We start from the raw sequence: 26,131 nt of genomic DNA on the forward strand, positions 1-26,131 counted from the left end.
AATTAGTGCTTAATACTTCATGTAGTTACAAAGAACAGCCCAAGGCAACGTTCGTGGAATCGAAAAGCATCAAACTGATATCCCCCCCCAGGAGCGTGTTAAAGAAAAGACGATTAGCGCAATATGCACATAAAGCAGTTTATGACGATGACCCAGAAAGCATGAATAACTAATCCGTGTGAAATCTGATTTCCCCATTAACGCCGGTGAACGGCTTCCTCGAAGCTTGCATGAATATGTAGATAAGGATAATTCGGATTCGCTAGATCGATTCGCAACACTGGGCCGTAATAAGTGTCCTGTGTTTAAAACAAACAGAAGGGTGTATAAGACTTTCGCTCCCATTTAATAGCGATAACCGTTATTCGGAAAAAGATACCGCTAAAAATACAGGAAGCACGTTTGGAACGGTTTTAGCCTGTAAAAATGGATGCAGAAGTGGACGTTGCCAGAATGATAATAGTAAAATAAAGATAAAATTGAAGTATTTACTGATTGTGGCCTAAATAGCTCGGTGAAAATACGAGACCCATACGCAAAACGAGACATACATGGTTTTAGCTCTTGCATTAAAAATAAATGAATATCAAGCATTTCGCCTGACATAAAAAAAAAAGACCACGCTACAAAATCAATAACGTGTAAAAATCTGAGTAAAATATCACAGATAATGTGCAAAATTAGTTTAATTTCTATATCTATTTCTAGTTACTAAATTCGAAACGTTAAACATTACCGCTCCATTATGAAAAAAAAGAAAAAATATCACCCAAGTAACAAGTTGTATACGATAAATTTCAAGACGCAGTAGATAACACCTTCCCCCAAAAAACTTTCAGGGATTTACGGGAATGAACGATCATTTCCTGTCATAAATAGTTCTGTTTCATGCTAGAAAATTAGGTCACATTATTCCACAAGCATTGGTACTGACACCCTCAATCCTCAGCCCCGTATTCTACGTGCGATTACGAAATGCGTAGAGGTCGTTGCTTAGTGCGAAGTTTTCCTCAAAACTTTCCAACAAATGTCATTTATACTGAAACTGCGAGTCTCGACTTTAACTTTTTCCTTCACTTCTTTTCAAGATTCCTTCGGCAGACAGGCCACGTAATAGTATTGCAATGGCACTTTAAAAACAAAATTCAGTAACAACAAAGAAGAGCATGGTAAATTAAGATGTAAACATTCAACAAAGAAAGTTAAACATCACAAGAAGAAGTGACTCTATAACTGCAAAGAAGGGATATGAGTGAAATAATCATGTGATAAACATACTTGTTTATAACCACGGGGTTGCTTTTCCTGTACACATTACACCATCTTACAACCGTACTCAGTGGCCTGGGAAACAAGCGGTCACCGAGTACAGTGCGGTTATCCGATGATGTATCGAGAACAGGAAAAGTAAGATTTAGAGGGCCGTTACAGAGACAAATCGCCAACCTTCACTAAAATCCTTTCAACAAAATCCATTCGTTCGTTCTTGGGATAATTTGTAAAGAAGCACAAGTGCATAATCATTACTCCTACCAATTTTGTTGCCGGATTTAATAATGATAATATTCCCAACCGCGGTGCCGGAATTAATAATAATAATAATAATAATAATAATAATAATAATAATAATAAATAATAATTATTATTATTATTATTATTATTATTATTAAGATAGAGATATGATTATTATACTTCTATGCGAATACATAAAAGTACAATGAGGCGGCGTATTATTTTTTTCATTAAAGGGATTTTAAATTTAGCCGTGAGAGGATACGTGGTGGTGACAGCTGTCATACCTGATTCCAAAACCACGTCCACACAGTAGGGGAAAACGGCTTATTAGTGAAAGAAATATTAGTAAGCCTACCGCTGCATCATCACAGCTAAAATTTGAAATGCTTTTTAACCAGTCAACATCCCTACAAAACGTATACTAGATGAAGTTTCGAGACCAAAAATAAACGGTGTGACTTTCAGTAACAAAAACGAATAAAACAATTGGAAAAAATTAACTCAAGAAGTAGCTTACTGTAAACTAAAATTTAACCAAATTCGAATTCGAAATAGCATGTACAGTACTTGCAAATTCCATATTCCAATTGCATTAGTCGTATATCCCTGTCAGAACGCTATTTCTTACACTGGGAAATTATTTCAAAACATTACTGATAATAACTGTTACTGGAATGCATTCTGAACCAGAATGTGTTTTATTTGGACTTGCTAATCTGGTTCCAATACTAGTAAAATCTGGCATGGGGGAGGATGCTTCTCAGTTTTACACAAAATCAATTCGATTTCTGTACATTTTTTCTGTCATAGTCTGTAAAATTTATAATTCTCAAGTAATTCAGGCTGCATTTCGCGATTTTGACCAATTTTCTGTAAATGAAAGAAATTAACTACAAAATTAATATAAAAATATTATTTTCGAAAATTCAAGTCTGAATACGCTCCTAACTTTTCGATATGGTTGGGTTCCAAACCCCAGGTCGTTACCCTAAGCGATACTCAACGTTGTTTGTAATTTACGGTATGCTAAGAAAACTGTGTCTGAAAATTTATTTCAGCTTATTATACTAAGTTCCTTTGTATTCCTTTTGAAGTGGACTTCTCATTAGTAACACTATACAATCTACAGTATTGTCAAGATCCTCGTAACTCGACCACATCTGCAGTAACAATCATACCATTCAAGCCTAGGCTAACATAGCATATTTCTACCAAATCTTTATGAAGGTTTTGTTGTCCGTACAAGCAGCTCTTATTAAAATGCATGGATTCCCTTCTGGTATTAACAAACCTTATACAGTAAACTGTACTTGTGTGCACGCCGTTTTCTTAACATCTTATCATTAAACTATAAGTGGTAACAATTAACAAAAGATGTATGCAATGAAACAGGCACATAGATAAACAGAAGAAAATAACAGGATTTTCAATCATGTTTCTAAATGTAGTTTGTTTTTTTGTTGTAAAATAAATGAGAGAGAGAGAGAGAGAGAGAGAGAGAGAGAGAGAGAGAGAGAGAGAGAGAGAGAGAGAGAGAGTTGCAACTTTGGTGAGAAAGGACATTTCCGAGCTGGCTGTTTCTCTCGAGAGGCAATCTGCCAGCTGATTTCAGTGGAGCACATCGAATACGGCAAAGGATACATATTTATTTTTTTGTACAGATGATAATAAGAAGAGGAGAAGCAGTAGTATGTTGAATTATCTACCATTGTTCAAGTGAATTTAACGTCGCAATGTGGAACGTTTGTCAAGAATGGAGAAACCTTCCCATACTGCAAATCGCCAAAGTTCAGGTTCTGACTTTTTCAATCCCAAGAAGTAATGCACAGACTTCTTGTAAAAGACGATGCTCTCCAACCCATTTTCGCAAACTTATTTCATTTCATGTTACAGAACTATTCAAAGTACGTTTTTTTCTTGTAGATTCCATTTCTTTATATATGGAATTCGCATTTTCCCGAGTATGATGTGATTAACCCTCTAAACGAAAATGCATAAAAGGTTTTATAACAATTTTAAAAAATAAATAACCTTTACCTGACTGTCGTAAGGAAAATCTTAAATAAACAAAACGGCAAACTGTGCGGTTATTTACTTTATAGCACAAAAACGTGACCAAATTTACGTAAATATGTACACGCACATACACAAATACACATATATACACATATACTAGCTGACCAAACCGGCGCTACCCGGGAAAACTTTGAATGACAACCGATAAACTAACACTCTCTCTCTCTCCTGTTAGGATAGTTGCTTCAATTACATTGCCCAACATTTTTGACATTTTATATTTCACCCCTTCTCAACCCCCATTTCTATCGGGGCTGAACTTGACTTAAAAGGCATCGGGAGTATCACTATTCATCTCAGTGACCTCGAAAACTATAGATTAGACACTAATATCTTTCATTTTTGACATTTTATTTTTCATGTCACCCCTTCCCACACCCACCTCCTTTGGTGCCAGTGATGTCTTATTACCCCACAGTATTCTTTTCTAGGTAGTAAGTCATATATATACCGAAATGAGGTATGACAAACTCAAGAGTTTATTTAGTTACTAAGTCTACGGACAGAACCAGCCCATTTCAGGGAAGCCCTTCCCACCACCACCCCCTCTGGTGCTAGAGATGTATTACCCCCACAGTATTCTTTTCGAGACAGTAAGTCATATGTATACTAAGTCTGGCTAAAATTGCTCAATGCGTTTCAGTTATGCTGGAAAACACACACACATATACATATATATATATATATATATATATATATGTGTGTATATATATATAAAAATATATATATACATTATATATGTGTATTATATATCACACAAAAATATATATATATATATATATATATATATATATATATATATATATATATATATATATATATATATATATATATATATATATATATATATATATATATATTTATGCAAGTATGTATGTTTATATATCAAACTGAGTAAATATATACACTGCATCTTAATATTTGATTCCCACCTTCTCTGCACTAAAGTTGAAATGTAATACTGAGTAAACACCAAAAGAATCCTTTTTAGATATAAAAGCTTTCCTATAACATATAAAAATTCCCATCAAGATTCTATATCCTATACAAAAGAGTTTCCGTTCTAGGCACGTAGTTGGCTCTTTATATGGCCAACTAAATTATCACAAAAACGTTTTACCACCATCCTCATAATTCATACAGAAAATTACCCCATTCCTTTTTTTTTTTTTTTACTCGGGTTGGGCCTTCTCCTAATATCTGACCATTGTACAATATATGAGACCCAAAAATAGATCTGGAAGAAAATGGAAGTTTTTACTTATATAGAAGAAACTGAGAGGAACTGAAGGTGCTGAGAGTATATCCAGGTATATACGCAATGTGCATACCAAAGAAATTTAAATAACTAAAAATATGCATGAAATATGTAATTTAAGTACATGTTGTCGATATGCAAAACCGTCATAATTACTCCTTAAAATTAAAAAAAGACAAATCGAGTGACTATCGTTTATGTCATTGTATCACTTTGGAAATACTGTTACAAAAAAGGAAAGTATTTAATTCTTACTATTATGTAGAAAGAGGGTCTACATTCTACAACTTCATGATTTACGACGCAAATGAGACAAAAGACTGATCTAATCTACAAAAACAGTAATACTCAAATTACATCCTAATTGTTTCATTATTTACAAAGTCAAGAGAACATACATTCATAAATACATACATGCAAATAAACATAAACACACAGACAAACACATTATATATATATATATATATATATATATATATATATATATATATATATATATATATATAAATACACTAGCTGACCAACCCGGCACTGTCCAGCAAAACTCTGAATGACAACCAGTAAACTCTCTCTTTCTCCTCCCAAAACCCCTCTCTCTCTCTCTCTCTCTCTCTCTCTCTCTCTCTCTCTCTCTCTCTCTCTCTCCTGTTAAGACAGCTGTACTCTCTCTCTCCCCTTTCCTGTTTGAGATAGTTGCTTCAGTTACATTTTCCCATCATTTCTGACATTTTATGTTTCACCCATTCTCACCCCTGATTCCTTTTGGGGCTGAACTTGGCTAAGGGTATAGGGAGGGTCACTGTTCACCTCAGCAGCCTCAAAAACAATGGATTAGACACTAATATCTGTCGTTTTTGACATTTCATTTTTCACCCTTCTCACCTGCCTTTCTATCGGGGCTGAACTTGGTCTTGAAGGGAATCGGGAGTGTCACTAGTCATCTCAGTGACCTAGAAAACGATGGATTTGACACTAATATCTGTCGATTTTGGTTATTTTTATGTCACCCCTTCCCACCCCTTCTAACAACCCCCCTTACTAGAGTTTGAACTTGGACTTAAATGGCATCAGGAGTGTCACTATTCAACTCAGTAACCTTGAAAACTATAAGACACTAACATCTGTAATTTTTGGTTATTTTTACATGTCATCCCCTTCCCACACCCGCCCCTTTGGTGTCATGATGTCTTACCCGCAAAGTATTCTTTCCCAGATAGTAAGTCATATGTATACCAAGTTTGGTTGAAGTTGCTCAATTCTTTTCAGAGTTATGCTGGAACACACACACACATGCATACATACATCCATTTATATATATACATTATTTATATATATATATATATATATATATATATATATATATATATATATATATATATATATATATATGATAGATGGATAGATAGATATAGATAGACAGATAGATAGATAAATAAGTATTACCTAAAAGACAAGAAAAACGTAAAGAGAAAGGCACTACTAACTTTGGAAAATATGCATTTCACTTATTCAAAATCACACACACACACACACACACACACACACACTTACAAATATCACTGAATCATTGTAGAACATTTTCAGAGGCAAAAGGGATGAGGGCTACAGGATTTCCCATCATTACTGCGATATCCATATATGTATGAAGGGAGGTAGAGTTTCATCGATTGCCGGTCTTCAATATTGGAAATTTGACACTAACCAAATACTACTCCACCGAAAATCGTTCACTATTACCAATGCTACTAGTGACACCAGTTAAGGAAAAGGGTGGCAATGACTAATATCATCTTTATTGGAGACTCACTTTTAGAGTAACTGGAGCGTTCAATACAAACACACTCACAAGCATCATATGTATATATATACACACACCCATATATATATATATATATATATATATATATATATATATATATATATATATATATATATATATATATATATATGTGAATCCCACAGGAAAATGACAGCTAAAAAAGTTCAGTATTGAAATTCTGCCTGTCATTTTCCTGTGGATTCGCTTATACACTGAAGTCACGTGCATCTACTGTGATTTTTAAGCATATATATATATATATATATATATATATATATATATATATATATATATATATATATATATATATATATATATATATATATATATATATATATGGTGCAATTAGGCAGTAAAGCTGGGAAACTGATTAGTGGAAAAACTCGAACAAAAGCTGTTTCGAGTTCATATACCTTTGTTAAAATGAACTGAAAATCATTTCGGGATTGGACATCTTGCCAGTAAACCCCATAAAGGACAACAAAACTGGACAGAAACGACAAACAAGATCATATGGAATACAAGATATCATTTTTAACGCATTTATAATTTTCTACCTAAAATTTTCAAAATACTCATCTTGAAAAACTTTGGAATTTAAAAATAAACTATTTCCTGTAAATTAATCATGGTGCCTAAACGACATGGAACATCTATAAATGTGTACAGAGAAAATTATGTGCATAATATCAAGTGAATCCCTCAAATCTGAAATTTTGAGAAATAAAAAAAAATGAACGTATTCCGATAAAAATCAGACAACACAAGGAAAAAAAACTCGAAACTGGACTATCTTAAACATAAAATATCATGCTACGCTAGAGCTATCTTTAAACGTAATTGAAACCCTAAAATTATCACGCGAGTTACACAGTAAACAAAAATGCGACGCACTGACAATGGGACAACAGACAAAGAGACCTTTTATTAAGTACCACTCGCCTGGTTTTAGGGGATATAACGGTAATCACAGCGAAAGAAAGAGTTACAAAACTAAAGTTTTAATGACACAGCAGGAGATTAGGGACTGACAAACTAAAACTGGAAATGCTAGAATTTTTGGAAATTCTATGTCCAATATAACAAATGACACTTAAACTTGCTTAACAATGCTCAAGCTCTCAACAAATTTGCTTAAAAATTCTCAAGTTTCGAACTAACAAAAACATAAACCTATATTACAAAATGACAAAAAAAATCACAAAAATCTCCAGAGAAATTATGCTAAAAATCAACCCCGGAGCAGAAGAAACAGATACCACGACCTTACCTTGTGCCTGATGCCCTCCGCGGTGAGGTTGCTGAGGGACGGACTCTTTTTGTCCTTGGGTATTCGCGTGCGATACCGAGACAGATCCGACTCTGACGACGCATTCGGAAAATTCTTCGTCACGTGGTTTCGAGCAGCTGCGTTGGAAATAAAAAGAAAGGCAGAAGATTAGGAAGTGTTCATGGCAAAATTCACAAAGTCACTAATCACAAAATAGCTCAAGCAAAGGAAATAAGCACACGTGTGTATATACCTATATATATATATATATATATATATATATATATATATATATATATATATATATATATATATATATATATATATATATATAAATTTATATATATATACATGAATATATGTTATATTGTATATATATATTTCTTGCTTATCTATATATATATATATATATGCACATATACACATATATATATACATAAAATGTGTGTAAATGATTCCTTGCTAATTTATGGTCAATTTACAAGAGGTACTTTAAAATCTCAAGGCCAACAGAATAAAGAACTTGGGCGTATGCGATAAAGAAATAAGTCCCCCATTCTTTCTTCTTCTTATATATCTTACTAAACCACTTACCAAGGCCCTCATTCAGCCGGTCAACCTTTTCTATGATATCTTTTAAAAGAAGTAAAAGAAATAATTTTTTTAAAGCAGCAGCAATGCCGCTTCTAAAAATACTAGCGTGGAAGGGGGATTTCTTTTTAGTGTCTCTCTCTCTTTTTTATAAATATATATATATATATATATATATATATATATATATATATATATATATATATATATATATATTCTATTCTCTGTAAAGTCAACTATCATACCATGTTCTTATTTACCTTAACAATTCGCTCCTCAAAAACGAGAACACAATATGAAATCTGTTAACAAACGAGAAAAACAGTCTGAAAATTATTACCATATAACTTTTCACGCCCGGAATTTACGACATAGCTCCGTCTCCCGTATATCCGATATTAGGCCTACGTAAGGTGTCGTTAAATCATTTTAAAAAGTGGAACGATTTCCTTCTTGCAGAAAACTGTTCACGACTTGAACAAGCAGAGATCATCCGTGAATTGTCGTAACCTTGTCGGGCCCCAGCCAAAATGAACTAGAGCACGATGGAAGACAAAAAACAGGAAACCTCGTAATATTCTAATCAAGCTGGTAGCTGCCACCACACAAACTTCTCCTTCCCCTATTTTTTCAAGGACGTTAATTACCATTCGCTTCCTCGTCAGCTTTCAAATAATGGTTTTATGATAGGAACACAAATTTAGAAAAAAATGTCATGACGTGGAAGAGTTTTAAGCTCAACTTCTTCCACTGTAGGCCTAGTCAGAGTGCAGGTAAAGCGAATATTAAGCTTACTCAGAAAAGAAAAATGGTGATTTTGTGATTAAAGTAACAATTAAACAAAATAAAATTACAACGGTTAATTACACTTCACAAAGTTTTCATTACTAGCAACGTTTACGGAATTCTTCTGTTCCTACCATCAGGCTGAGAAAAGAAAAAACGAAGAACACGCATTAATACAAAGAGAAAATCTACTGCCTTTTTTCACTCTGTACAGGGGTAATGCTATGGATTTCAGCATCGGTGTTACTATTTCTGAATAGAATTAAAGCTCCAAGTGGAAGAGAGCATTGTTTATGTTTCTCCTCGCAAAGTATTGTGCAGCTAGGCTCTTAAGTGATACGACATGACTGCATACGATTTCGTTCAAAATTCACGAACTGGCAACCTACCATGCTCCATATTTATCTATTATTTCAATGCGAAAACACGATTATTGCAAACAATAAGGCCATAATATGTTCCATAAGAGTGAAATTTGTCATATATTTCAAAACTGTAAAAAAATATCACATGTAGCCAAATTTCGGAAAAACAGTTACGAACCATTTTCAAAATTTTCGTTCATCGCCAATGCATTTGACAAAAAAAAAGCATCAAACCTCAGTTCAAATGTTAAATAAAAAAAGGAAAAAATTTGTCATAACATTAATACTGCTTTCAATGCAACCATACATTTGAAATAGTCCTATTTGATTGTTTTTACGCCTCGACGCTGAAAAAATGTAAACAATAAGTAAATAAAAAAAATAGAGTGCATCCACTGATATCAACGGGAGCGGAGCATGTGCGAAGCAACCATTAGAGTGGCGGCGAACATGAACCACCTGGTGTAACACAGGTCTACAATGAGTAGCGACAATGAAATTACCTTGAAACCACTTATTTTATTTTTGCTGGAGGAATATTTGGATTTTCATAAAAATAAAATGATTTAAGTTATATTTCTTAACCACTGCAAAAATTATGGCTTACTAGCAAGTACTCGCCTATGCAATTTTTCTTTTGTTAAAGCCAAGATTTTGTTCCTAGGCCTAGGTGTGTTAGATTTCTTTACTTATCATCAATACATTACACTTAGCATTCACATCTCTACATTAAAAATTTCTGGCCACAAAGCACATAAAGTCATCTACACATTCTTGCACTCAAGTTACTTCATGAATGAGTAAATTACGTATACACCAAAAGTGAGCAGAAAGACTTTTAAGAAAATAAAATTTTAAGCCAGTTAAAAAACAAGTGTTTCATAGGCCTTAGACTAATACTAATCCAAGTTTCGATTAACTGCCATCTTCTCCATATAATTAAAATCATCATCATCTTTTATTTCTCAAAGAACAGGTAATCTCTAAAATAAATTCTTTAGTAACACAGATTACATCTCAGAAGCCTTTGATTATTTTTTTTAGGCCTATAAATCATTTTGCAACATACAGGCAGCTTGAACACAGCCTAAAACTTCAAGATTCACAGAAAACTTCGTGCAATTCCTATTCCTATTTTGAAAATGCTATGACTGTTGAGCTTATTAGGTCTACTGTTATAATGCTGCAGATGTAGTTACGTTGGCCAGCCAGAGCAGCATGTTAACGCGCTGTCACTGACGATACCACTAACATTATCACACCGTGCTTTGAGCTAAGCAATGTAAAAAAAAAACAAAAATCTGATCAAATCACACAGGTTACGAATTATACCAGTACATAAAAGGGATCATATTTATATAACCAATGGGAAAATAGTGCTAGCTGTGATTTCGCAGACTTGACATGTATGACATTGAAAATGAAAAAAAAAATGTTCACTACTTGGTAACGTTACGTTGAGTCTGAGATTTTGTACGATACAAAAAGAATCATGTCGCCTCAGATTTGAGCATAACTATACATTAAACTTTACAAGGAATAAACACAATTTAGCTTCCCCACCCCCTATAAAAAAAGTTAAGTGTATCCTGAACATTCAAAACACTGACACAAACTGTAACGCCATCTATCTACACTGAAGCCGAAGAGAAGAGCAACGAAACATTTTCCTTTCAGTGATAAATACAAGAGTAAAACACCTGTTCCTACACATAAAATCGTGTTTATCGTTAGATAAACATACTGCTGTCTCTCACCATGTTATTTACTGAGACATCTGGAGTCTGAATGGGGCCAGCAAATGTTTGCACCAAGTTCTGACTGAAGCGGAACTATCCAGGACTTTAAGCAAGCATTATACTTCCTCAAAATATAAAATAATTAAAACTGAAACACACACGCACGGTATAATTTGCTCTCATTACCTTTAATAAATTACAGTAACTATTTCTACTACAAAACAAATTCTCTAAGATATTTAGTTCTTACCAAATGTAATTTTCCTGTTCTACCTACTTTTTATCCACAATCATCTATGATAGTCTGGCCACCCGCACTGCAATAATTTGGAAAAAAAAAATCGTGATCTAATAACTAGGCTCAAAAGATTTAGTCCTATTAGAAGATAAATTTCCACAAATTTCAGGTTGAATTGCTAGATCTGCAATTTTCTGGCAATGGAAGCAAGCCGTGACCACTGCAAAATTGCATTTATTCAAATGGCCTCAACCTGGAGAAAATATTCAGATACCGCCATGGTTAACAGTAGACTAGCTTTCTCCAACATTTTTGGGTAAAGAGAAAGTATACAGTGCACTAAGGGGTAATACAGATGTACAGTACAGTATACTTATGAACACCCATTCCTATGACACCCAGATATTATAAACAATGCGCTGCTGTAGAAACACTAAATTCCTGATGTGGGCATTGCACGGTTTTAACCAGGTGAGTCTATTACTAATTACTAACAGGCACTTTGGCAGTTTTATCACATGCTATTTTTCAGAAAATAGAATGAGAATATAATGATGGTAAAGAAAAGACCAAATTTTATAAAACTGAAGTCGGTCTTTTCTCAATTCAACATGAAAACACTTGCAATTTCAAATTCTGAAACGTATGATATGCAAATGAAAAGGCATAAGGACTAATACAGTTTGCCCTTTTTCTCATACACTCGCTTGCAGTGCCATACAGGATGGTATGATGGACCACACCTTTGTATGATTCAATGAGGATTAGCAGTAGCTCATGAGAGAAAGGGTAATTCAATCATTAATTAATCTTGTTACTGAATTATCAGACTAAAGTATTCACTTAAAACTAACAGACTAAGGTACCGCGGCATCCAAACAGATTTGGTTAATAACAGCGAAAGAACGAGTCTTAGTAAATGTAAAGAAAATAAAAGGTAAAGGAGAACACTGATCACCAGAACTTTTACTTAGTAAGCACTAAATGCAATGAACCCTGGCATACGGACATTCATACAAGGAAGCCCTTCACTTCACAACCATGGAGCCAGTTTTAATCTTACAATTCATCTTCGATAGTCGCATCAATTAAATACAATATAGAACGAAAACCAGAAACAAAGCAAGAGATGTAGAAATAATGGTAATGGAATTCCTTGCCGAGGGGTAAAAGGGTAATATAATTAAAATAAACCAGCAAACCTCGACAACCATATCGCCTTCTTTCAAAAGCAAAATACTTGACCTGAACATCAATAAGCAAATTATTTCATAAGTGTCATTTCGTTAATAAATTATTCAAAACAGCTGCAGGTGGAACTCGTTCTCTATATAATGAACCAATTCAACGCAGTTTTACACAATGTTTCTTTGCAAATAAAATTAATAAACGTACGAATCTCACTATTCAAAAAGCAATGTGTTTATGTATACATTTAATTTTCTATGCATAATCTACAAATACCGAACCCCAAGTTTAAGGCTTTCAAAATTCTTACGGATATACTACTGAGCAACAGTATGATGATAACAATACATCTGCAAGATTACTTATTTAATACTGGTATATTTTTTTCCATAAAGGTAAACAAATATGTATGAACGAATCATAATAATTACTGTAAACATACACTGAGGCACATAGTAAATAGCAGAATAAATATCAATCTCCGCGATGAATGGGCCATTGTTTCCACTAATACAGTTTCACTTGAACTGGTCGAATGTTTACTGAATACACACACATTTTATATATACATATATATATATATATATATATATATATATATATATATATATATATATATATATATATATATATATATATAATACATATACATGTATACATGAAAAGCAGAAATAAACCAGATATTTTTTGGAAATACATTTATAACAGTACGAATCCTACTACACAAACGCAAAGTGTATGCATGTGCATTATTTACTTTTTGCGTGCAATATAATCTAGGAAACACTGACTCCATGTTTTTGTCTTTCAAAAATCTTACCGAGATAATGCAGTTCAAAATAACGTACAATCGTAAGATTACTTTAACATTGCCATCGTCTTTACGATAGAGGCACACGAGTTTAAATAAATGAATTTTAATTATAACTAATAATATGACCATATACCAAGCACACATTAAACAGCAGAATAAATATCAACCTCTGCAATGAATGGCCCATTGTTCTTACTAATTAAACATTTTCAATTGAACTTATCGAATGGTTATTGAATAAATATATATATATATATATATATATATATATATATATATATATATATATATATATAAATATATATATATATATATATATATATATATATATATATATATATATATATATATATATATAATACAGTGTGAAATAAAAGAGGACTTTGTTGCAACATTTAGAGAGGCAGCCGTGAAAGGGCAGTGCGTGCAGGAATGGGAAGGAAAAAGTCATAGTAGTCGAAATTGCAGTGTCAGGAAGATTCTGGGAACAGGTGAAAAGGGTTGTAAGAATGACTGCATATTGCCCAAGGAACAGAAAAGAACAGAAAATGATGATAGTGAAAAAGAACCATTTTTGCAAAGTCTGAATTTCTGCCTGGCTGAGTTTGGGGAATATCTAACGGTTGTTGCCTTATATGATTTAGACACAAAGTTAGGTGCCACGGAGAAGGAGTTCTTCGTAGTTATCGAGTTACTGGGATCATAAGTATACTCGGGAAAAGAAAACGTTGATGAGTTTATAAAATTCTATGATGGGGTCATATGGAGTGCGGAGAGTTTTTGTAGGGAAAGGGGAGTACGGAGAAGGAAGAAGATTATTAAGTGAAAGACAGGAAAGGAAGATTATTAAGTGAAAGACAGGATAATTGAGATCTCATGAAATGACAAAAATGGAGATGCAGTTTCATGATACAAGACAAAGGTCTTGTTAGGTATACATATGAACTGGTTTGGTCTTCTACATATGAAGTGGTTTGGTCATCTAAAAGAAAAGAGGAAAAGATGTTAAGTAATAAAAACAGAGGGGGAGAAAGAAACAACAACTATTGGTAAAATAAGGAGGAATTAAATAATCTCAAATTATGCAAGTCAGAGGATGGAGCCCTAGGTGGAGAGTGAGTACTTTCATGATTTCCTGAATAATGAGAATACTGGAGAACTAGAGCTGAATAAAAAAAAAAAAAACATACTGAGCAAATATGGAAGGCAATACAGACTGAAAATGGCAAGACACCAGGTTTCTATTGGATTACAAATGATGTTATGCGGTACAGTGGTGGCAATGTGACTGACCAAGGTTTGTAAGGTAAACTGGGATCAGAGAAAGGCTCTATAAAAATGTGTGAAAGGAATATTTATTATACTGTAAGAAACAAAAGAATTTCAGGGGTACTACATTATTGCTAAATATATCAAGGAAGGTGTACGTTAGCATCCTGATTGATGAGGTACAATGACAATGGGCTTGATCACGTAAAAACAGCATGCATGGGTTTAGACAAGGGAAAAGGCGTTTGGATCACGTGTTATATATTTGTTATGTGACAACGCAGGAAGTGAAAAAGTTGTGTGAGGAATACATGGACTCTGATATGGAACTCATGGACTTGAATACTCTTGCTACGAATGTTAATACGGATTGTTGAAGAAAGAATGCTACTGATTCGGATAGGTATTTGGGAGTAAATATAAGGAATCGCAGTAAATCGGAGTAAAACACGATTCACAGAACGGGTGCAGTAAAACTGATAACGGGGTGTGTGCAGAAGATTAGGAAGACTCTTGGGTTCTCCTGGAAGCCAAGGTGAGAATATATGAAGGTACTGTTGAGACAACATCCTCTGCAGAGGAGAAGTATGGATGTTGAATGCTATGAACGACAAAACACTGAAGATGTTGACATGAATGATTTAATGCGGTATATGTGGTATAAAAGGAATTGAAAGGGTGAGAGATGAGGATATCCATAATTTTTTTTTTATTTTAGCATAAGTGATAGGATGGATCAGAAAGTTCTGAAATTAGTTGGTCATATGAATAAAAAATGGAATATAATAGGTTGGTGAAGATAAATAGTTCAGAGAAGCTATGAAGGAGGAGAGAGAGACTTAGAAGGGACTGAACAGGTGCCATGAGAGAGTACTGTGAAGAATAGCCTTAATTTCCAAGAAATGTAAAAGTGCTTGGTGTGTCTAAGGGGAGGGGGTTACGCTGATATAAGTATTCTGTTTAGATATATGATGCGGTTAATGCCGTGGAAGGTTGCTGTATGTGGGTTTCATGCATGATTCAGTGATTAGTATGAATGTGACTGCTGTTTTATTTTTTCTTTAGAGTTACCCCATGTTACGGACATTGGCTTAATGCTGAAAAGTTTGGGTGTGCGTATATGTATGTATGTATGTATGTATGTATGTATGTATGTATGTATGTATGTATGTATATGTATATATATATATATATATATATATATATATATATATATATATATATATAATATGTACATATATATATTATATTATATAATCACATACATATATACATACATACACACGTAATATATATATATATATATATATATATATATATATATATATATATATATATATATATATATATATATATATATATATGATTCAGTGATTAGTATGAATGTGACTGCTCTTTTATTTTTTCTTTAGAGTTACCCCATATATAATGCTGAAAAGTTTGGGTGTGCGTATATGTATGTATGTATGTATGTATGTATGTATGTATGTATATATATATTATATAATCACATATATATATATATACATATATATATATATATATATATATATTATGTACATATATATATTATATAATCACATACATATATACATATATACATATATATATATATATATATATATATATTGATATATATATATATATATATAATAAATAATAATTTGATTTTTCCATGAGAGGACAAGAGCTCTTTATTTGTCAGTCTGTTTTGGTATTTCACCGGATAAAATTCCTCTTTTTGCTAAAAAAAAATTTCGTTTGTTGACTTGTTCATGCTGAAAAAATGACTGTTAACCAAATAATGACAATCGAAATATATAGTCAAGGCTCGTGCGACAATTCACCTTTACATGTTCAAACTTACCCTACAGTCAGTTCAACTATTTTACTGGTGAAATCACTATTATATTAAGACTGATTCAATTGTCAACACCGACAGCTTTGTTCCTCGCTTACACTTTATAACACAATTGCTTTCATGTGCAGTACGTAAAGCTTTAACAATACTTTATCTAGCGCAAAACGTTATTAAATAACACATACCGATGTAACGTTATCTATACAAAAGGGACACACTTCCAGTTATTTTAATATAGGCCAACGTAACGAATCCGATTTGAATACAAAGGATAGGTTTGAGCATTTACTGCATTTTGCAGATAAATCATCCACTACGTTATATACAGTCAGCTAATCACATCATCTAGAGGTAATATTTGAATACTAGTAATAGTACGAGGACCTTTTAGGCATAACACTGAGCTAAAATATTCAATTTAAATATATTCTGTTAAACATTTAATCAATCCTAGCGACGTCTTTCATTAGCTAGGGTAATTCAACTTCATCTATGGGAAAGATGCTGAGAAAGAGAAAGAGCAATACTCAACGACCGACAACCTGATATTACATAAGCCTAATTAAGGAATATATTGAGAGAAAGAAGAAAAAGGAAAATAGCATGCTATGTAAATCACTGTTGTTTCTTCCTCTTCAAATCACAGGATTGGGCATGATTCAAGGAAAACAACGACAGTGTTGGCGCAGTTTCTCGATAGTGCGTCAGCCACGGTGTTTGAAGACCCGTTCAGGCACTTGAAGGTGCTGCGGACAGGTGACGCTGCTGTCGTGCTGACCATGCATCTGCGGTTTTTATGAAGGTGTGCACCAAGGGTTGGTGCACACCAAAGGATGGTGAACTGCCATCCCTTGAGCATGTGGTGGAAGCAGCTTCATTAGTTGTTGCGGTGATGATGCGGGGGCGGTTTTTGGGATCAACTGTTTTGATGTTATGTCCACCAGCAGGTGGACTAAAGTTACATCTGCCATGATGAATGTCCAGCTGTGGCCTTTCCCGTTGAATGACAGTTTCATGATCCGCCTCCAGTATATCTTGAGTGGTGCTCTGCTAGCGGTGAATATGTGGATGTTGGTGGGTGGGGCGGGGCTGAGTGGTTCGCGCAGGCTGGCTGACACGAATGATTTGCATGTCCCAGTGTCAACGAGGAAATCTGTGTTCAACCTCTCGTCCCTTATGAAGAAGCATGCTGAGCCTTTGTGTTCGTACCTGGAAGAATGACAGCAGAAAGCAGGCACAGGTTCTCTTATAAGGCAACAGGTCTGCTCACCGCTAATGTTTAGTTGTTTGGGTCGCTGATGCAACCATCTTACATGTGTTTTGAGAACAGGCAGCCTTTGTCACATTTGCAGGGCTTTCTTCTAAACTTCCAATGGAAGAAGCACATTCCCTCTGGTGGTTCATTTTTCTTCTGCCTGGTCTTTCCATTGTTGAATTGTCTGCGGAAGCTCTGCTTTTGGATGAGGGCGGCTGGTTCCTCTGTATTGCTGTCGGATTCCATGTCTATTGACTGCTGGGACCATCGTGCTGCTGCTGTTAAAGGTAAATGGGTTTGCTCCGCTGTTTTGTAGGCCTTGTGTACTGCATCGATCAAACTTAGGAGTTCTTCGATAGGCATGGTGGAGGTGTTGGGCATGGCTGCCACTGTTTGGCAGGGCAGTTTTGTGAGGAGGACCTTTCTCACAAGATCCAGGGTTGTCTCAGGTTGGCTGTTTGTGGCAGGTAGTGTTACCAGCCGCCGCAATTACTTGTAGACATACGGTGGCCGGTCATCACCTATGGCTGCCCCCACGTTGTCAAGGAACGTATGGAGGTGGCGGTGATGCTGTTGCTGGAGAGGCTGGCATCGTTGGGGCTGGCAGGGCTGGTCATCTCCATGGTCACCAATGTAGAGAAGGCATGAGTAAGAGGCAGCATCTACAAACTTACAAATTTATTCAAAACAAACAGAGGTCAAGGGCTCTTGCAAACGGAAATGTAGTGACTGACACAAGGCGAACAAAATAGAGATTAATATGTACAGTCAACGGTGTTTGTTTGAGAATGGAGAATGGTACATAATTCTATACAGTATACAAGCTGCGACCAGAGTTCTGATAAATATATCTGGAAAGCTAACACTGTATTGCCTCTATTAGGAATGATACATTTGATGTGACATTATTATGAACAATGTACACGTAAAAAGGATGTGTGGTGTCGGCTGTTTCTTATATGCGTGTGCTTGGCGCATATGTCAGGAGATACTTGTTGTGAGAAGCAGATGCCCATTGGGAATGAGTTCGAATGGCCAGGTAAGATGGATGATTGTGGAGGTCCGTGTGGGACCCTACAGCACCACTCATCACCAGCCCCAAAGCAGCTATCCATCTCTTCACTGGCTCCCAAGGGCATCCATACCCTCCGCAGGAGTTTTAGTTTCTTTGACCCTTAACTAAAGCAGACTCCTGGGATTCCTTCAAAGCACAGCATACGCCATCACATAAAAACATGGCCCTCAGTCTATTCAAAATTCCACCTTCTTCTTTCAGGAAAAACCAATCGAGTGAAAAAAGTATTCTAAGAAACTGAAGGCATAAGCATTTGCCAAGAGGACTTCACTCCACATGGTGAAGGAAATAGATAGACCTTGACGCTCCTAAGGAGAGTACAGGCAACTAAACTGACAAATAGTCTGACCCGTACCTTCTTGTGGCAAACATCATCACCACCTTATATGGGGCTAAAACCTTCAAGTTATTTGATGAAGGGTTCCTTTTAAGTCCCAGTCCACCGAGACAATGTCCAGAAAACAGTGATCATCTCTCCTTTCGGGACCTACACCTTCAACTTCTCTCTACTTTCAGCTTTTGGAACTCAGGTGCCACATTCTAAAGGCCGATGGACAAAATTTTTGGCTACCTTCCAATCTGTGTCTGCTACATCAATGACATACTAATCTTTTCCAGGAACTCTGAAGACCTCCATAAGCATGTCCAAGCCATAATTCTTATACTATGTGATATTATGGTGGTCCATCATGACAAATGTGTGGTCAAGGACTTTGCTGAAGAATTAGTAGGTCATCAAGCTTCAGCAAACAGTGCCTTCCCAAGGAGGTAACAGAAATATGATAGAGAGCAGGAATTTGAAGGCACAAGAAAGAGAGGAATTTAAAACTGTTTCCTACTTTCACCTTACTGTCTTTTGTTCAAACCTCAACTACAATGGTGAAGACCAACAGAATGGGAGCTGCCAAAGCAACAGGTCGCATCTGTAGGACAGAATCCACAGATTTTGCAAGGACACAAACAAGCAGGATCTCATAGGAAAATGATGACACCCAGGCACAAGGAATTCAATACCCAGATAAGGAGGGAAACGAGATAGAAAAGGCAGAAAAGGGCTTAAAAGTGCTCAGCCCCTCCCAGAAGATCCTCTCATAACCCTTCAGGATGAGCGAGCTACACGAACACATTTTGCATATGAAGATGAACAATGTAAACAAGGTGCACAGGCACTGACAGTGTGTGAACATGTTCAAACTATAGGCACAGAGGCAACTTCTGTAGAGGCTGATGAACAATGTATGAACTACTGTCTCCCCTTGAAATTCTGCACATGATCGATAACGAATTTTGTGACTAACCAACAAGCTCCTTCAGGGGTTTCAGTCCAATACGGAATGGAGACTAGCATCCCTTCTACAGAAGACTGGAACACTCAAAAATAACTCCAAGGAGATGACTCCCAACAGGCCTTGACAGTAGTTCAAGGCCAAAGACGGGCAGAAACAGTAACCAGGCAATTTTCTCTTCAAGTTCACATAACAAAACTGCAATAAAGGTAATGAAACTTCTGTTACATTGCACCTTTTTACTTCTTGCAAACCAACCATTAGTCTTCCTTTAATACACTGCATGAGCATTTCTTTAGCTCATATGCCAGCATATTTGAAAGCTTCACGTAAGCTAAATAGAAATATACAGAAGGCCACTAAAGAAAACACTAAAGTTCATAGGTCTAGCATCCATCCTGACATAAAGAACAACTACAGTACTAAACACCAAGGCAGAAAAAAGATATCAAGCTTCACAGCCCAGTCCAAAACCATGCCTGCACAGAAACAAAGACACCCTGACTCAAAGACAGCTAAAGAAAAGGCAATGTTACAAACAGATGAGCTGGCAATACCTTGCTATTCACCTACCTGTCACAAAGTAACAACCGGTTACTAAGCTTGAACAACAATTTCCAGGTACCAACAAGAGTTTGCCTATAAAAAAAGAGGCTATAGTTTGTATTCTCACAGAAACACAATATTAATTTTATTTTATTTCCTGAAGTGAATACCAAGTGTACATCAGTTACACTGCACTACTTTAATGAAGTGTGCTAGTTGTGGAACAGTAATGAATGAAACTTAATTCAACTAGAAAGAATGGAACTTAATAACTGATGTCTGTGATTCGAACATGCACAGCCTATATAATGAGATATTTCAAATGCAGTTCAAGTGTACAACTGAATTTCTTTTTTATTAGTGGATTTGTACTTTAGTTTCCTTCCTCCTAAAGGAATTATCAATGTATTATAGGCTAACTTTGCCTGATACAGTGTACATCATGTTAGTTCACCAGGTCTGGTTTAACTAGTTAAATATTCCATTTTCTTCACATATTATAAAGCAGTGATATAAAAAAAATACAAGTACTTAGGCTTTGTAAACTATATAGGCTAGCTTATGAAATAATAGTTTTAAAATGCTATGGTGACCTAAGAAAACAGGTATATTTTCAGGTCTTCCTTAGGGTACTAAGCTAACTTCAATGAATTCCCAGTCAGCCAGGAATCACAGCTAACCCCCCATGCCTCAAAGGTTCCTGATAAGTTTATTTTATTTATACAGTACTAAGCACCGGAAGTGAAGAATGACGCACAGATACCAAAATGGCTACAATATGATATTAAAACTATTAAACCAAAGCCCGAAAAGAAAGCGCCACACCAAAATTGCATGTTCTGATGGCGAACTAACCATTTTGTCTAGGTGCAAATGACAATAGCTATTTTGCACCGAAATCCACATTACCTAAAAAATTATGGGCATTACACCAATTTCTCGTTTTTTACTGTATAAAGTAGCAAAGGAGGGAAAATCTGTCTCTGTGAACTGTATTTTACATTACAGGAATTTAAAAAGTAACATAAAAGAAACCATGATATTTTCAAGTCTCAATATAATCCTGTATCTTATACATACACCGTCCATATCCTTTTGTTGCACCCATGCTATGACCTAAGGTGCTTTCTGCAAAAATACACACCTAATCAAAATATCTTTGAGTATAATTTTGTCAAAAAGAGGCCATGTTCACGATCTTACAACTCATTTCTGATTTTGAAAAAGTGTGATATACCTTTCAAATGTATTAATTTGAATTTCTTACCTTCCACTGTCTATGGTATAAATAAATTTTTTTCCACAAGACTTAACTCCATGTGTAATATCTTTCTCAAGGGATTTGCTGATTTTGACAGTTTGATAAACATCTCATCTTTACACTATGGGAAACTAAAAATATCTGTCTTACAAGGGTTTCTAAAACTTTGACTGATAAAGCCTATGCACACAACATAATAGGCAAACATATCAGTAAGCTGGCAAAATGTAAGGTTCCTCCTCAGATAATGAACCAAGCCTTGGGGAAAATTCAACCAAGGTCTGGGCAGTCAAGGGGAACACATCTACTATATAGGCAAGGGAAGTACGGGAGTAACAAAAAACTGTCAAGAGTACATGAACCAACCCAGAGTAATTAGATTATGGCACATTAGTTTGGATACAACATCCGAGCTTAGGTTAGGCAGATTCCCCATCAGGGGCATGCTCCTAGTGGCATTAGGTATTACATCCTAAGCCATGTTAACTAACATACATTTTAAAAAGCACGTTCTCAGCTCCTTCAGTGATATGAGCATGTCTTCTTATGGTACCTGCCTGGAGTCACCTCTTTCTGTTTCCCAGCTTTCTTCCACCTATATTGTATGAGAAATTATGGCTAAAGGAAGATACAAAAATCTGATGGTTTGCACAGATGAGGTGGGGGGGGGGAGACTAAGATATGACCTGACATATCAGGTTAGGTTAGGTGAGTTTGGATGAATCCTTTTAATGCAATTCATACTTTGCAACATCCTTCACTTGGTTAGATTTGGATGTATCCATATCAATGTCCTTTGTGCTTTGGAAGTTGGCTGTCAGTGTTAGTACTTGATTACATGAGAATAAGCAGCTTGCAACAAACTGCCTTTGGTAAAATCAAATAATGCATAAGCTACATGACAACCAATTGCAAAAATATATGACTCCAGTGTGCGAAGATACTGGTGGTAGTCTGTCATTCTAATTCTGAGCCCCACAATATTTAATATCAAGAGATCATCCAGTGACAGTTACCTCACATTTTTTCCATTGTGAATGTCAGGGTCAGGTGAATATGTTGAGTGTTTACCATTAAAGATGTGAGAGCTTGCGACATACCAAGGCTAGCATTAATATTTTGAATGTTTTCCTTTCAAAGCTTTTGGGCATTTGCAGATGACAGACACTTGTAGTTCATGCACTATTCACAAGCACTTAAAGGAGCTGTTTCCTTTTCCTCTTTGGTTATAACTTTTTTTTTTTTCACTATAGTTTTTTCAGTTTAGCATTGGCTGCCTTGTGTGTAAGATGTCCTGATCTTAAAAAATATATTTTATATTACAGATGATATAAAATTACACTTTTATCCATCTGAAAGTAAAGTGACCCCTTCCTTTGATAAATGCCCCTCCTCTACAAAAGCAACCTTGATTTACGGAATCAATTACAGTACTGGAATTTGGAACTGGTCACAAGGAATATGCAATGTGCAAAGGTAAATGGAAGACATGAAATGGCCCTCCTGACAGTTAGGACTCAGTATTAAAGGTTATGCAGAGGTGAAATTCTCCATTTCACTTTTATGACTTGTGATGCTTCAAGTCGGGTTGGAGACAGGTATTCTCTGCTGGGAGAGGAGGGGCCTGGCCAGGTAATACCTCAATACCATAAGTTAGGCTAGACTGCATCTCTGTAGTTTACTGACATTATTATTTTGCTGCTGTAAGTCAAGTTCTCTGAACAGGCCAGGTTAAGTTAGATTGCATCCTTCTACTTTATAATTTTAATAGTACTCAAAGTCAGGGTAGGTTGGGAGGGATCACACCTTCAGTCATGTAAGGACCTGGTGGCATAACTTAGATTAGTCTGAGGAATGATGCATCACAGTATTTTGCTATAATTTTTGTCACACTTTACATCACAACCACCTCAATTAGTCATGGCACCTCTGATTCAGCTGTGTATTTCTTGTTCCAATGATTATTGGATGTATTGATTGCTAAATTTTATGCACAATTTTGGCCTCCTCATAAAAATGCTCTGGTTTTCCATCATCAACACTGTATTTTACCCAATACTTTGCAGTGCCCTATATAAAATTTTACACAACAGCCCTCAGCATCTGTGGATGAGCAGAACCTGGCCAGTCTGAGGACGTCAGACTTACTGACACTTATGATTCAGATTAAGGTAAGTTTATGGAATGCTTTCTAGGTAATGTTATGCACTAGGCTAAGAACCTGGTGCCACAGACTAGGTTAAGTTAAGTGTTGTTGATTAGGTTCTAACCTTATCGTTATTCATCTTCAGGATCCTAGGTTAGGTTAAGTGGGGGTGGGGTCAAAGGCTTTGATTCCCAAGCTAGCCCTGAGGTAAGACCCTAACATCCTAGGTTAATTTAGGTGTGGGTACACGGAAGGGGGGGCACCTAAGCCCTCTGGCTAGATCTAGGTAAGGACCCAGCATCCTACTGTAAGTTAGGTTTGGTGGGGGTCCAGACGAGCAAAGCCCCTCTCCCAACTAGGTCTACAGAAGGACCCGGCATCCTATGGGAGTTCAAAGAAGGGACAAAGCCCCTGGATAGGTCCAAGTAAAGACCTGGTATCCTATATTAAATTAGGTGGAGTCCAAGGGGGTGAAGCCCCAAAGGCTTGGTAAAGGCGTGGCCCCCTGCATTAGGTTAGGTTAAATAAATTCCTGCAGCTTTTCATTTTTCCCCACCCAAAAGCCTGGATTTCCCACTGTGGTCCCCAAGCTTGTAGGATATAAGGGTGGGGTCCATTATCTCTTAACTATTTATTTGATACCGAAACGAATGTCAGAAATGTTCAGAGCACACATTAAAACATCCAATACTGGTATTTTTAAATCTAAAAGGCAATAATGGTTTAAAGTACAATTTAACCCTAGCACAAGTAATTGGTAACCTTGATTTACTATCTGAAGGTAGAGGTTAGCCAGGCTAACCAGTTAACAACAAAAGCTTACCAACATTTCTGCAACTAATACATACCTACTGAGTTGGCCTATATTCCTAGGATTAGGAGACATAAATCAACATTTATTGAACTGATCTGTAGTGGTCCTAGACACTGCAGACTATTTTCACATTTAGGACTGGAGGATTTTTCCCTCAAGAAAATCACGAATAGGAATACCTGTTGGCTAGGCTATTGGGAAATTCCTCTTCATGAACCACTACAATTCTCAGTTTTCACTTATAATTATGTTGTTTAGAGCAATTTTCACAAAACTTTGCCACATATATTCAAGCTTTAAAATTCGAACTCGCGACAAACAAAATTAGTTGCAACGCACATAAAAATGTATGGGCCCGACACGTAAGAACGAACGAGAAATAAATGAGTATTGAGGAAGTTCCAACTATACAGAACCGTAAACTATAACTCTAGCTACGAAAGGTTGAGACTCCTATAATTAGCGGCGGTGACACGTTTCTCATCTTGCCAAAGGCATGTACTTAATCCTAATCAAAAAGGTACATTTTCAGGAGAGTGGGAATATTCCAGCGTACTGTCCAGCTATTTGTTTTTATTTATAAGTGACTTCGTTTTTTTTAAGCATTATGCACGCATATGTTAACTATGTACTTATTTGCATAAAAGGTATATATATATAACATATATACTTATTTGCATAAAAGGTATATATATATATATATATATATATATATATATATATATATATATATATATATATATATATATATATATATAACCTTTAATTAAATTTTATATTGAGCAACTTGAAAAATGTACAGCAAGGTCCAAGTATAACGCTTTGATCTTCGTGTAATGTAAGGAGGTGACAGGCAATCCTCTTATTACTGTGACCCGTGGTCACTTCCCTTAATCACCTATATACGAGGAAATGGCAGCGCCGCTAAAAAAAAGGCCAAATCTGCCAAATTATAACCC

At 35.5% G+C, this 26,131-nt stretch overlaps 1 protein-coding gene across 1 annotated transcript in view; it reads right to left on the bottom strand.

The window, feature by feature from the left end:
* The window catches only part of LOC136829335 (potassium voltage-gated channel subfamily H member 2-like), a 725,046-nt gene that overhangs the window by 33,732 nt on the left and 665,183 nt on the right, over positions 1-26,131 (bottom strand). Inside the window, exon 9 of the mRNA XM_067087739.1 lies at positions 7,939-8,075. Coding sequence (XP_066943840.1) covers positions 7,939-8,075 — 137 coding nt within the window. The remainder of the gene's footprint in view (positions 1-7,938; positions 8,076-26,131) is intronic.

This window comes from Macrobrachium rosenbergii, chromosome 44 (assembly GCF_040412425.1).
Source record: "Macrobrachium rosenbergii isolate ZJJX-2024 chromosome 44, ASM4041242v1, whole genome shotgun sequence".
Lineage (NCBI taxonomy): Eukaryota > Metazoa > Arthropoda > Malacostraca > Decapoda > Palaemonidae > Macrobrachium > Macrobrachium rosenbergii.